A 14,179-nucleotide genomic window follows, 5' to 3' on the forward strand; every position below is an offset into this window, starting at 1 on the left:
TTTAATTGTTAGCTTTATGGAATGGCGTTCGACTAATTTAAACGGATAGTTTGAAGTTCTTAGAATAATTATATCAGAACTTGTACTTCTTTCATCGCAGAACTAATTTACCGGCGAAAATTATGAATTTCCCGGACTACCAGAGATTGATCGCCGAGGAACCTTGTTGTGTGACGCATCGGGAAATTCGAACGTATTTACAGAATTACACAGATCACTTTAATTTGCTTAAATATATTCAGGTAAAAAGGGTTTTTGCATGGCCGTAGGATAAACGTTTCTGAAAGAGATATCGATTCGAGTGTAATGTTGTAGTTCGGTTCAAGGATACAATCTATTCGATTAGACGCTTCTTCGAAAGATGAAGAGAGATGGATTGTACGAGTGAAATCTGTAAAAACCGAAGAAGAGGAAGAAATTATTTTTAACGCTGTAATGATTTGTAACGGGTGTGCTTTTTCTCAATACGAAGTATTCTAATAATGCGAAAGATTTTACATTTTTATTTTTTTACGTATACATATATTATTTAGGCATTTCTTTGATCCTTACATACCCACAATACGTGGAATCGAGACTTTTCCGGGCGCTATAATGCACAGTCATTCCTACAGAAAACCGGAAGATTTTTCCGGAAAGAGCGTGTTCATTTTGGGAGCAAGTTCTTCCGGAATCGATATTGCATTCGATTTAGTTGATCATGCAACTCGGATATATTTAAGTCACAATAACGAGAGGTACTTCTAATTACGTCTAAAGATTGTAGTTTAACTTCCAGTTGGAACAGAATCATCTTTTTAATTTGTTTAGATTTAACAACACGTTACCGTCGAACGTAACAGAGGTGATGGGCGTGGACAGTGTAGAAGGCGAAAAGATGTTTTTAAAGGATCAAAGTTCTGTTACGGCGGATGTATTTATGTTTTGCACCGGATATCGATACGGCTTTCCGTTTTTGGATGAAAATTGTGGCATACGAGTGGACAATAATTTTATAACACCTTTGTACAAACATTTGATTAACATCGATCACCCTACGATGTGTATCGTTGGAGTACCCACAGTTGTCATACCGTTTCCTATGTTTCACGTACAAGTAATGATTCGCATAATTTACTCGTTCGAAAGGGTACAAAGCTATGTACAGTATATTCTCCACAAGTGTCAGACCGCAAGGAAGCTAAACCTGACACTCGTAGAGTCAGGGACTACGTTTTCGAGCCTCGCGCCCGCCTTTGTAGTTTGCCGAACGTAGACAAGGACAGCGAATAAAAGATAAGCATGAAACGTGAGTCGAGGCAACCAAGCGATTTAAATACCAACTTTTTTAATTTTACGTTTTCTTATCCCGAAATTTTTCTTAACATATTGACGAGATTTTTCTGATGAAAATGACATAAAACACGACATAATTTGAACAACATGTCACGCCAGACAGTGAACGTGTTAATAAGTAAATGTTCAAATTATATCGTGTTTGATATCATTTTCATCAGAAAAATCTCACCAACACTAGGGATGAAGCTATTATTTCAATACGCGATGCACTGACTCTAGTATTTACTAAAATTCAAAAATTCTCGTATAAATTCCGAAAATAGATTATTAATTACGGTAAACTACTGAGACGGTTTAATTTAGGGTGGGCATAGTGCACTCGTTCCAAATCAGCTCACAATATACAATAATAAATCAACTAACTACTTAACATGCAATTCATGCAAATTCCTTGGATGGTAAATTATTAGTAAACAAAATAGCAAGTCATAAAATAAATTCAATATCAGAGAAAATATATGAAAAATTTCAAATTAATTCCAACTGCTGGGGGAAAAGTACATATTGATTGTTATGCTGTAACGAAAAAGCAACCTCTCAAAGTCACTTCAATATTCTATTCGACAAGTCTGAAGAACAAGGATGACTAAAATTCAAATGTTTATTTCCCTAAACCTTCAAAATAATTTCGTAATATTTTATTCGAAGCGGAGTATTCCAAGTCAGTATCGATAATTGAAGAAATTATTTGATTGTATTTAAAAGAACCGAAAGGAGAATATTTAAAGTCTGATATTAAATGTCTAGCAAGTACCAGTAATTGGTAAAATGATTTATATTTGTTTTAAAAGGAAAATTTCTAATAGGTATTAGTTCAAATGAATTGTTATTCAGTCTATTGTATTGAAATTCTAATTGATTCTAATGTATACAAGTGTTACAAGAAGGCTGAGTGTGTACAGGGTGGACCTAGGCTAGCTAGTAGCCCCCGACCACTCTATTCACATCTCAGAACCTTCAGGTGAAAATATGCCGCGAAGTGTCTAGGGCCCAGTATAAAGGGTGAATAAGTTCGCGGGACATCGGCGAGTCCTTATATACCTGCGGTACCCTCTCCCCAAAGTCATTAGCAAAATCGTCGGTTAGGTCAGGCGGGAAATTTTCGCGGGAGATTTTCGCGGGAGATTTCCGTTATCGTTACACGGTATAATTTATCAATTTTCACAATTTTGTTAAAAATTAATACTTCCGACAATTTGTTATAACATTGCATATAACAATTTATATGTTTTTACAATATTCTTCAATGGAAACATAGGTTTTGGCGTTCTCCTTACTTACTCGTGGTTAAATTAATTTCGTAGGGATTAAAAATCAGGTTGACCTGTGGTCGTAGATTAAAACTAACCATAGTACAGCTAAATTTATCCTGTTAAATAATTCTTTTTACACGAATCAAAAATGTATTCAACGTTTGTTTGGTATAATATCGTGAAATGAATTATATTACACATTTTCTCTATTCACACTGAATTTAAAGATTATAATGATTAAAAATCAAGTTGACCTGTGGTCACTTATCAAGAATAATCATAATAAAGCTGAAATTATTGTGTTAAATAATTTTTTTAATATGAATTAGGAATTTATTCAACGTTTGCTTGTTACTACTTGTTACAGAATACTGTCTCGCAATGTGAATTTAAGTAAATTAGGTGGAACTGCACAGAAAATGCACAGAACTGCACAAATAATTCATTTCACGATATTATACCAAACAAACGTTGAATACATTTTTGATTCGTGTAAAAAGAATTATTTAACAGGATAAATTTAGCTGTACTATGGTTATTTTTAATCTACGACCACAGGTCAACCTGATTTTTAATCCCTACGAAATTAATTTAACCACGAGTAAGTAACGAGAATGCTAAAACCTATGTTTCCATTGAAGAAAGTTATAGAAACCTATAAATGATTCTATGTAGCGTTATAATAGATTGTTGCAAGTAATAAATGAATAATAAAATTGTGAAAATTAATAATTATACCGTGTTACAACATCATAATAGAAGAACAGAAATTTCCCGCGAAAAGTAATCGGTTTCCCGCGAAAAATAGTCGATTCCCGCCTGACCTAACCGACGATTTTGCTAATGACTTTGGGGAGAGGGTACCGCAGGTATATAAGGACCCGCTGATGTCCCGCGAATTTATTCACCCTTTATACTGGGCCATAGACACTTCGCGGCGTATTTTGACCTGAAGGTTCTGAGATGTGAATAGAGTGGTCGGGGGCTACTAGCTAGCCTATGTCCACCCTGTACACACTCAGCCTTCTTGTAACACTTGTATACATTAGAATCAATTAGAATTTCTATTACTAATTATTAAACAAATTTTAACAATTACCGGCACTCGCTAGGCACGTAATATCAGACTTTAAATACTCGACTTCGAACTTCGGTTTAGTCATAATTCTATTAATGTTATAATAACGTATAATTTATTAATTTTCACAATTTTATTATTAATTTATACTTCCAAAAATTTGTTAAAACATTACATATTATTATTTATACATTTTTGCAAGTTTCTTTGACAAATAAGTACGTTTCAACGATCTTATTACTTTCTCGTTGTGAAATCAAGTTCGGAGGATTAAAAATCAGGTTGACCCTTGGTCGTAAATTTAAAATAGCCATAGTGAAGGTGAAATTATTATTTTAAATAAATGTTTCTATACGAATTAAGAATCTATTCAACGTTTGTTTGTTGCAATACCATGAAATAAATTGTATTATATATTTTCTCAGTTTAGACTGAATTTAAAGTTCGTAAGGATTAGAAATCAGGTTGACCTGTGGTCGTAGATTAAAAATAGCCATAGTGAAGGTAAAATTATTACGTTAAATAATTGTTTTTATACGAATTAAATATTGATTCAACGTTTATTTGTTGCAATACCGTGAAATAAATTGTATTATATATTTTCTCAGTTTAGACTGAATTTAAAGTTCGTAAGGATTAGAAATCAGGTTGACCCTTGGTCGTAAATTTAAAATAGCCATAGTGAAGGTAAAATTATTACGTTAAATAATTGTTTTTATACGAATTAAATATTGATTCAACGTTTATTTGTTGCAATACCGTGAAATAAATTGTATTATATATTTTTTCTGTTTACACTAAATTTAAAGTTCTGTTTACATGTTATAACAATTAGAATGTAGACGTTTTGCCGTTTCACGGTTTTTCCTCTGTTAATTATGTGTTTATAAATCATTTCAAACTAAAGCAGCACCATGCCCACCCTTAATTAAACCGTCTCAGTAGTTTACCGTAATTAATAATCTATTTTCGGAATTTATACGAGAATTTTTGAATTTTAGTAAATACTAGAGTCAGTGCATCGCGTATTGAAATAATAGCTTATACAGATAATCTTTTGAAATTACTCTTAATTAGGGAAAATCTTGAATCTTGTATGGAAGATGAAGATTTTCAGGAAATATTTATTTTTCAACAATGAATTTTTGTTTTATCGATTAATAACGTACGAAATGATTTTTGGAAAATTTTCTTCGTTTGAACGTTCGTTTAAGGTTCGACTATGATTATCAAATCTCTCGAAACACCGTAGAATGTTCAATTTTAAAAGTAACTTCTTCAATTTTTGGATAATCTGGGTAACGTGTTAGTGTTGACGATACACTTTCGAGTATAGACGTTAAAGTTCATAGAGTGGTCGGGGGCTACTAGCTAGCCTATGTCCACCCTGTACACACTCAGCCTTCTTGTAACACTTGTATACATTAGAATCAATTAGAATTTCAATACAATAGACTGAATAACAATTCATTTTAACTAATACCTATTAGAAATTTTCCTTTTAAAACAAATATAAATCATTTTACCAATTACTGGTACTTGCTAGACATTTAATATCAGACTTAAAATATTCTTCTTTCGGTCATTTTAAATACAATCAAATAATTTCTTCAATTATCGATACTGACTTGGAATACTCCGCTTCGAATAAAATATTTCGAAATTATTTTGAAGGTTTAGGGAAATAAACATTTGAATTTTAGTCATCGTTGTTCTTCAGACTTGTCGAATAGGATATTGAAATGACTTTGAGAGGTTGCTTTTTCGTTACAGCATAACAATCAATATGTACTTTTCCCCCAGCAGTTGGAATTAATTTGAAATTTTTCATATATTTTCTCTGATATTGAATTTTGTTTACTAATAATTTACCATCCAACGAATTTGCACGAATTGCATGTTAAGTAGTTAGTTGATTTATTATTGTATATTGTGAACGAGTGCACTATGCCCACCCTAAATTAAACCGTCTCAGTAGTTTACCGTAATTAATAATCTATTTTCGAAATTTATACGAGAATTTTTGAATTTTAGTAAATACTAGAGTCAGTGCATCGCGTATTGAAATAACAGCTTCATCCCTAGTTCGTTTATTATTGAATATTTTTACGCGTTTAACTTATGCTTCTCCCCAATTCTCGTCGCGTATTTTATTCAAATTTTCTTATATTCTAGAATCGAGAAAGATATGAATTCGAGATATGCATTATTGCAATAATTTCTATCGTTACATTTCATTCTAATTGTTTAGCAGCTTTTCTGCTGCTATCGACCCTACATTTTACAGACACTTGTCGAATCGACCCTACATTTTTTTTCTTTTTTCACGTGGAGGTAGGCCGACTCTCTGTGATAAACAATTGGCAACCAAACGGTGGCTCGCTAAAGCGATATATTATGAAATGAAATTAATCACTCGATAAGTATTAACGTTAGATTGTTTCCTCGATATGGCCATGGTGGTCATCAGTGACTGGAGTGCCTCAAATGTTTAGAATAATTAAAATAAAATAAATGTTGTCAACTAAAAATTTTGAACGTCATAGCTAGCTAGACATTATTTTCAATTGAAAAAAAAAAAAATTATAAAGCATAATACTATAATCCTATGCTTAAAATGTATTTTCTTGTGGCCGCCTGATAGCAACCTGTAAATCTGGCGCGACAGTGAACGTGTTAATAAGTAAATGTTGTTCAAATTATATCGTGTTTGATATCATTTTCATGAGAAAAATCTCAGCAACATGTTGAAAAAAATTGCAGATGAAAAAAAGTAAAATTAAAGAAATTATATTTTTCTTCTATTATGATTTGTCGAGCCGTGTAATCTCGTAAAGGAAACCGACTGGTGTAGCGTTACACGCTTGACTGACTGCGAGCGAAATAACATGGGCGCAGCAATGACGCAGACCTAGGCGTAGGACCATCTATACTGTCACTTGTAGAATCCAAACTTACTGACTCTTGTAGAGAATTTGCTGTACAGTATATATAGACGGTGTACAGTGAAGTGTACATTTTTCAGATACAATATTTTCTGGCGCTGTTGGAGGGGAGAGCAAGCCTACCAGCGAGATCGATCATGCTCGAGGATGCCAAGTTGAAAACGTCGAAAAAAAGGCACGCTCACAAACTAATGGACAAGCAATGGGCATACAACGACTCATTGGCAGACGGAGGTGGTTTCGATCGGTTACCAAAGTTCTACAAACTCGGTTACAATGCGTTTGTAGCGGAGAGAAAAGTGAATCTTTTAAACTACAAGAAGTCCAGATTTGTGGTATCCAAAGACGGAGAAACTGTCGAGCTAATTGCACCTAAGAAAAATCACACGGTATGAAAATATGAAATATAATAATGTAGTTTGGTAAGTTTTTTTTACTAAGATTTGCTTCAATCGAAATAAACTTGGTTAAAACGACCTAGTCGACGGTCGACATAGTTTTATTCTTAATCCATTCTGTTAGAGCAATGACGTCGGTATAGACACCAGGCGAGTTTTGTTCACCACAATCCGCGCCCCACGAAGTTATACCGATAACGGTGAAATTGTTAACCAAGGGACCGCCGGAATCACCCTGTATAAAATCAAGGATAAATTGCAATTTACTCGGATTAGCAGAGTAAATTGTGTTTTACCTTGCACGCGTCTTTCCCTCCTTGTGAAAATCCGTAACAAATTTGATGCTCTGTTAGATCGTATCTGCCCTCGTAATCTTCCGCACACGTCGCTCGATTCACTTTTGGCAGGATTACGTATTGTAGATCTTCCGATAATATTGGATCGAAGTCCTGGAAATTTCACCTTTCCGTCACAATTGTTACGCAGTCTTTGATATCTTTACGAGAAGTAATACTTACGATGAAGTAACCCCAGCCAGCGATCAAGCCCCAATTTGTGTCGACATTTTCACCGGATTCCGGTACGTTGACGGGTTGTGTGACGTTGTTAAAGACGAACGGTGGATGCACCTTGAATACCGCGATGTCGTAATCGTTATTGAGCTCGCTGTATTTTTCATGGGGAACGAGTGTCGTCACATTATGAACAATCCCACCGCTGTCGTGTCTATTAGATCCGGTACGTACGCTTATCGAATAGTCCGGATTATGGAGAAACCTGCGATAGTTTGAAAGTTAGCGTGAAACGTTCGATAATGAAACGAGGCTAGATTTTCAATCTTAATTCTTACTTACGGCATTACACAATGAGCAGCCGTTAATCCCCATTCTTCGTTGACGATAGCACCGCCGCAAGCATGATCACCGTTTACCATGTACGACAACTATTGCGAACAATCAATCATCTAATTACTTGTAGTTTCTTTTCTATTCCTTCGCCGCGTTATTTCTAACAAATTTTAGTCACATAAAAGAAGAAAGAAACGAAAGGCAGGTTTAATTACTTGCCATATACGAAACGTTCGTGATATCGATAAACGCTCCATCGATGATTCGATCTACGTCAGGCAGACCCAGTCCACTCGTACTCACTAGGAAGGATATTGGTCGGTGTTTCGTTTAAAGTGTTTTCTGTTTTTCTTTTTTCTTTTTTCTTTTTCTCTCGGATTCTAGTTGTGTCGTATTGCTCGATACAAATCGGGAAAGAAGCGCGTGTGTGTGATACTTACGTACGAGAAATAGAAGAAAAATTCTACAGAAGTGAAATTCGGCCATAAGGAAGAGCGCGCTTTATCCGTAAGCGTGTTTCTCCTTTACCAGGTGTCGAACGAACGAAAACTTTACAGGCGGATTACGCGGAAACGGCTCTACCATAATTATGCGAGAATTGTAGCAAGTGCACAATTACAATTAGCGAGCAGTCAGTATCGTTATCGTCAGGTGACGTGGACGATGTTTAATACGCGACGCTTGTCGCGAAAAAAGAAAGAAAGAAAAAGTGAACGTAATGTTCGTACTACATATATGGTACGCACGAACAGGCTGTTTCAGTAGGGCTGTGCTATTCTAACGTGAAGCAAAATTAATTATCTGCTTTCAATCTGAAAGATTATACGTAATTTGTATTTGGCGATGATCGAAATTAGAGTGTTGGTTAAACGGAGAACTTGGTTACGAATGTAGGCATTTTTAAGCGGCAAAAGAAGATGGGGCGACGAGAAAGAAAGAGCGAGACAGGGGAATAACGAGCTCGACGAGTAAAGAATACGGGGCGTAGGCGGGTGCGGGAAATGTGTGGAGAAGCTTTAAAAAGCAGAAATCGAGCTAATGATTTTACGAAAGAACAGCTGGCAATGTAAGCAGACGACGGATAGTTGGAAGTTTGGTCGGTTCGTTAGTTCGGTGGTTCGGTGGTCCGACGGTCCGATGTCTACCGAGCAGTGCCGATCCGGCGAGGGGCGGCGCGGCGGTGCGGTAGTGTCGCGCCGAACATCCCTCAGTCTGAAACTTACCGCGGTCGGGTGTGTGTCTATGTTCCCGCCTCTCTGTCTCTACGTGAATATTTGCCGCATACGTCCGTCTACCTCCCCACTTGCTTGTGTTTCATCTTTCGAATTTATATTACGGTTGATCCGGTCGAGTCACGCAGTGCGATTTTTCCTGCCCGAAAGAGATTAAAGGCGAACTTTCGTGGAGCTGTTGAAGAAAGAATTTAAGTGAGCGAGAATCGAAACGGACGCGTTACCAAAAAGCATCGTTTCGGTGAGTCCTGTTTTGATCCTGTGCCAAATTTCCATCCGCCAATGCGGATTAGACGGTACATCGTTGCGTGGAATTTTTGACTCGAGGGTAACGTCTTCTTCGATGTTGAAATCTAGGGCGTACGTTACACAGCGTCTTTCGATTGGCGATAACGCAGCCTGGTACTTACGTTTGCCCTTGTTTCTCGTTCGAACGGTAAACACGAGAACTGTGTTCCCAGAAATAGAGGGCAAGAAGAAGGTTTTCGGGCAGTTTTTGTCGTTCTCGTCGTGTCTGGCTGGTGCACGCAACCGTATGCTGGCTGTGTTTGCGCGGTAGGCAGGCTGGTAGAACGAGAACAAAACGACGGATAGGTCGAATGCAGCGAGAGCGGCCAAGCGGAATAATCGAAACAAAAATAGTTGGAGTCCTCTGCTCTATTTATCTCTAGATATAGACACCTTTTAGTAGTAGATGTCATTCACGTTTTATTCGATCGAATTGATTCGTCGAGGGGAAAGTTTTTTTTCGATCTAAACGAGGGCTGCTCTGTCGCCGCCATTGATCCGCCATATTGAATCGATATTTATCGAAGAATGTATCGAACGTGAACATTTGAATTTTCTTAATATGGCGTCACTCGTTCGTTATTCCTTAGGCAGAGCTTCATTTTTTCGAGCGAATTCTTCGTCGAATATTGAAACGTCTTTCGTTTTAAATCGATCAAAGTTGCTGTTTGACCAACATTTCGTATAAAAAATTACGTCCGGTTATTTCGGTTAATCGCAAGTTGTTGCAGGTAATGACATACGACGAAGAAAGTTTTAAGGCTAAAGTACCCTAGATTACGACGACACCTTTTCTCGACGTTCGAAGTGAATCCAGATCGATCCTCAATTATTTCCGTTCTTTGACATTCCCTCGTAAACAACGCGATGGAGAAATGCGTTATCGATTCGTAACTCGTACTATTTAGTACGTCAGTTTGGCAGCGTGATCGTTAGCGTGCTTTTCAATCTTCTAACTATCCGTAAACTTGGTTTCACCGAAATTTTCGGGAGAATCGACGGTGTCGGTACGTAGGTGTTATAATTGTCACGGTCTATTCATACATACGCAAACGATTTGGTTTGTAGCAACGACAAGGCTGCAACGAACGAATACCTGGCTGCGCGTTTCAATGCCAGAGGCGACTGAAAATTCCTCTGATCTACGAATACAGCCTTGGATCTTTTATTCGATCGTAGTAGTTTTTCCGTGACCTTGGCGAGGAATTGTGTTGGAAGTGAAAAATCCGCTAGAGACTGAGAAGTGGCATGGTTCGGTATATACATACATGGTATATACATTGACGTGTAACGAAGCCTCGCTTTCTTCGATATTAAGCACGTATGCGGTTAATTACGTTTTCAAAGATGAAGCTTTCGAGTGAGTCGTCGATGTTATTCGATGATAGGCCGCATGCATATTCATTTATGCATATACGTATGTACAGCGTGATTTTATCGGTGTATGTTATTACGACCCTACCACTGTCGATAATACGATCGAGAACGATCTGTCTACTTTCTCCGGTTGATAAGAACTCGTCGATTCATACGCTAAGGAATACGCAAGAGGTTAATAGGAATGTTTCGAGCAAGTTAGTCGAATTGGGGTTGGCACGCGCTCCTAGCGTCGAGGTCAAAAGTTCACGCGCTCTCCTCTAGTGACCATACTACGTTTCACCTTTGATTCCACTTGTCTCATTCCAGAAAAAACGTGTAACCGTAAGAGAGAGATTAAATTGGAGGAAAAATTCATTTACGAGATTACAGGGTTGTGCAGCGTTGCAGAGTTGCAGAGCCGTGCAACAAGCTTTCGCTTTGTTGCTTTCAGAAATACCTTTTCTCTTTTTCTTTTTTAATGTCACGCTCTTGCATCGACTATAGAAATATCAGGTCGCTCGGACTATAAATATTGAGAAGCTGCTATAAATATCGATTAAAAGCGTGTACGTGGTAAATTATTACACCGACGGATCGATAGGTATGTTGGTCGTAAAAGAAATGCGTAAAGCGAAGGTGATATATGTGTGTAGCAAGGTTCGTTCGTTTTTCTTTGGCGGAGAAAGGACGGAAAGGGTTGGTTTTCGCGTGGCACGCAGCTAAGGGGGATGCATGCAGGAAGGACGGCAGCGCAGGGTAGGTAATCGCGACTGACCCCGATCGGATCGTCCTCGTTTGCCAGGTTCGATCGTTAATTCCGCGTTGGCCAAGCAGACGTTCTAAAAATAATTTATCGACTGGTCCTTGTTCGTAAACGTGTACTTACGGCTGTTTGTGTTCGTCTCCTTTCTCGTCTCGTTCGTCGAACTTTGCGCGCGATGGAACGGGTCCGAATGAAATAATCCACGTCTCGATAAATATTTCTCCGGATGTCTGCGACGAGTGACGGAATAGTTGGGGCACGTTTCAGAGTGGTGCGGCACTCTTTGATGAGAATTTACTTAACGATGCGCGATACGTGAAGCAGAAACGCGTCTCTCGTGTCTTTAACCCACATATGTAATTGTAGTGGAGGAATCATCTTACTGTTAGATGCACTTGCGTTCTGTCCTACGTATTAAATGTTTGGTCCATCGATAAGAAGTTGGAGTTGGCGGGACAACGTCCCGAGGAACTCGGCCAAACGTTTTCAAAATTTCGCTGCGGGGATGGTCTTTGGTAAACCTGAATTCCGTAGATATCTAGGCAGATGGTGGGTTTCCGTGTCGCCTCGGCGACATGGTGCAATTTGTTAATTAAAGGTGCACTTTGCCGTAGTTTCCGTAGACTCGGAGCCGTAGAATAGGGTTAACGCATTAGCCGAGATCGAATCGCGAGAACTTTGCCGGCGAGGGGAGGATTAATTTCGACTTTAAACGGATTCGCGGGGAACAGCCCTCGAAAATATTACAGCTTTGTCGCGTCGATGTACAGGCAACAAGGTGAAGAGTATTATATGTATGTATTGTACAATAGGTTGCGTCGAGAAAATTAATTTGCCTTTATTAATTTCGTTAATTCATATGTACATACACACACACACACACACACAACCACGCACGATCAGAAATAGAGAATGAAAGGGTTGAAGAATATTGTAGGCCGGTAGAAACGATGGGAGGAAGAGCAGTTTACAATTTCACTCCTGTCTTAGAGGTGATCCATTTGCTGAAAGCAGCGACTTCGGTGTGTACGCCAGGGTATCCAGCTCTGGCGCAACCGTAACCCCACGAGACGAGTCCGGCGAGACGTCCTCCGATGGTCAAGGGACCGCCGGAATCTCCTTGGCAAGCGTCTTTGCCTCCTTCGGGCACTGCCGCGCAAATTTGTCCCTTGGGAAGTCCTCCGTACGACTTGTAAGCGTCGTTGCAGGACTTCTTGGACACGATGGGTACGTCGACCTTCTTGAGAACGCTGGCGGTATTACCTCCTTCCCTGGTTGCGCCCCATCCGGTGATAACTGCGCTAATTCCCGCGATAGATTCTTCGTCTTGCTTGAACAGCTCGACGGGTCGGCGTGTCTTGTCCAATTTGAAGGGGGTCTTCATTCGCATCACGGCCACGTCGTTCTCGGGCACTCCGTGATAATTCGTTACGTACTTCTCGTGGACGATTACCTCTGCCACCTCGTGAAGGCTTCCGCCAGACGACTTGGTCGCTGTTCCTGCCCGTACGGTGATCCATTCGGCTGGGTAAACCATGCAGTGGCCAGCTGTGACCACCCATTCCTTCGAGATGATGCTACCACCGCAGAATCCAAAACCGGAACTCTGGAGGGACACTTGATGCGGCACTTCCTCGATCTTCGCGTCCGTTCCACCGATTATTTGCCCGGTCGGCGTTAGGGGATTTAAGGCGATGGGGTGTGACAGCGGATTCGCTAATCAAACGAGAAATTACATCTTTATATCCCTCATTCCTTCCTCGAAGCCAACTTTTTTCACAGGATATTATGGTAAAAATATTGAATATAAAAAAGAAGAATTAGTTGGAATAGTTACCTGTTGCAACAGCGAGCAAGGCGAGTATATTCAGTGTTGCGAACATCTTGTTTCAAAGCACGATCGAGTGTCTGCCTTTTCTCCAAATTTCTCGCGTATTTATATGAAAATCAGATGCGTGACAAGAGTATCTGGTGTAATAAACGTTATACCTTATTCGATAAGCGAAGGGGTTTCAGAGAAATGCGGGATTAAAAATTCGTAAGTCTGCTGATATGTTTTTTGTCGGGATTTTGTGGGGATTTTGTGGGGATTTTGTGGGGATTTTGTGGGGATTTACCATGAAATTAATCAACGTACCTCACAGTTGTTGCAAGCTTCCCTCCCACCTCACTTCTTTCCGTCTTATCTGTTTGTTTTTGTTTTGACCGAGATCTAGAAGCTTACTCAAGTACATTATAGAAGACCGCGTAAGAATAGCGGTACGTAGTTAGTAGTAAGAATTTGATGGACAGGGACGTTATCGTTAGAATAACGCGCACGTTAGATAAGCTGCTTCATGAAATCGTCGTAAAGATTATTGCATTTGTCTCGCAGACGAATTACAATCGCGACCGATAGATCGGTCGATCGATCGATCTTTGAGCGATTAGTACCTGTATACCGTCTGCTTCTTTACACAGGAGCGGTTCGTTTTAATCGTATTATTCTATAGGGTGTGAAGTACGAAGGAAAAAGTCAATTTTAACCTGGATAATAAGTCACGTTTACTCTCTGTACAATTGCTGTGTACACGTAGAAAATTGGGTATTTTTGAAAAGGTTCGTTGGCAAACGGTATCTATCCTGTTCAGAAATCAGGATACAATCTGCGCTATCGATTCACCGAGTATTTTACTTT

General features: G+C 38.9%; 2 protein-coding genes across 2 annotated transcripts in view; one reads left to right on the top strand and one right to left on the bottom strand.

Annotated features, from left to right (window-relative positions):
• LOC108577950 (flavin-containing monooxygenase FMO GS-OX-like 2) overlaps positions 1-7,084 on the top strand; it is a 9,513-nt gene extending 2,429 nt beyond the window's left edge. The window contains exons 4-8 of the mRNA XM_017941182.1: positions 101-242; positions 316-449; positions 534-737; positions 811-1,096; positions 6,695-7,084. Coding sequence (XP_017796671.1) covers positions 101-242; positions 316-449; positions 534-737; positions 811-1,096; positions 6,695-7,009 — 1,081 coding nt within the window. The 3' untranslated portion in view covers positions 7,010-7,084. The remainder of the gene's footprint in view (positions 1-100; positions 243-315; positions 450-533; positions 738-810; positions 1,097-6,694) is intronic.
• A 7-nt stretch (positions 7,085-7,091) lies between these two features.
• On the bottom strand, positions 7,092-13,385 carry LOC108577876 (trypsin-7-like). Its single transcript, XM_017941094.1, is given in 7 exon segments — positions 7,092-7,247; positions 7,309-7,461; positions 7,531-7,789; positions 7,867-7,955; positions 8,080-8,158; positions 12,474-13,240; positions 13,350-13,385. Coding segments are annotated over 7 exon segments (1,539 nt in total).
• Between the last annotated feature and the right edge of the window lie 794 nt (positions 13,386-14,179).

Source organism: Habropoda laboriosa, unplaced genomic scaffold, assembly GCF_001263275.1.
Source record: "Habropoda laboriosa isolate 0110345459 unplaced genomic scaffold, ASM126327v1 scaffold801, whole genome shotgun sequence".
In the NCBI taxonomy this organism is placed as follows: domain Eukaryota; kingdom Metazoa; phylum Arthropoda; class Insecta; order Hymenoptera; family Apidae; genus Habropoda; species Habropoda laboriosa.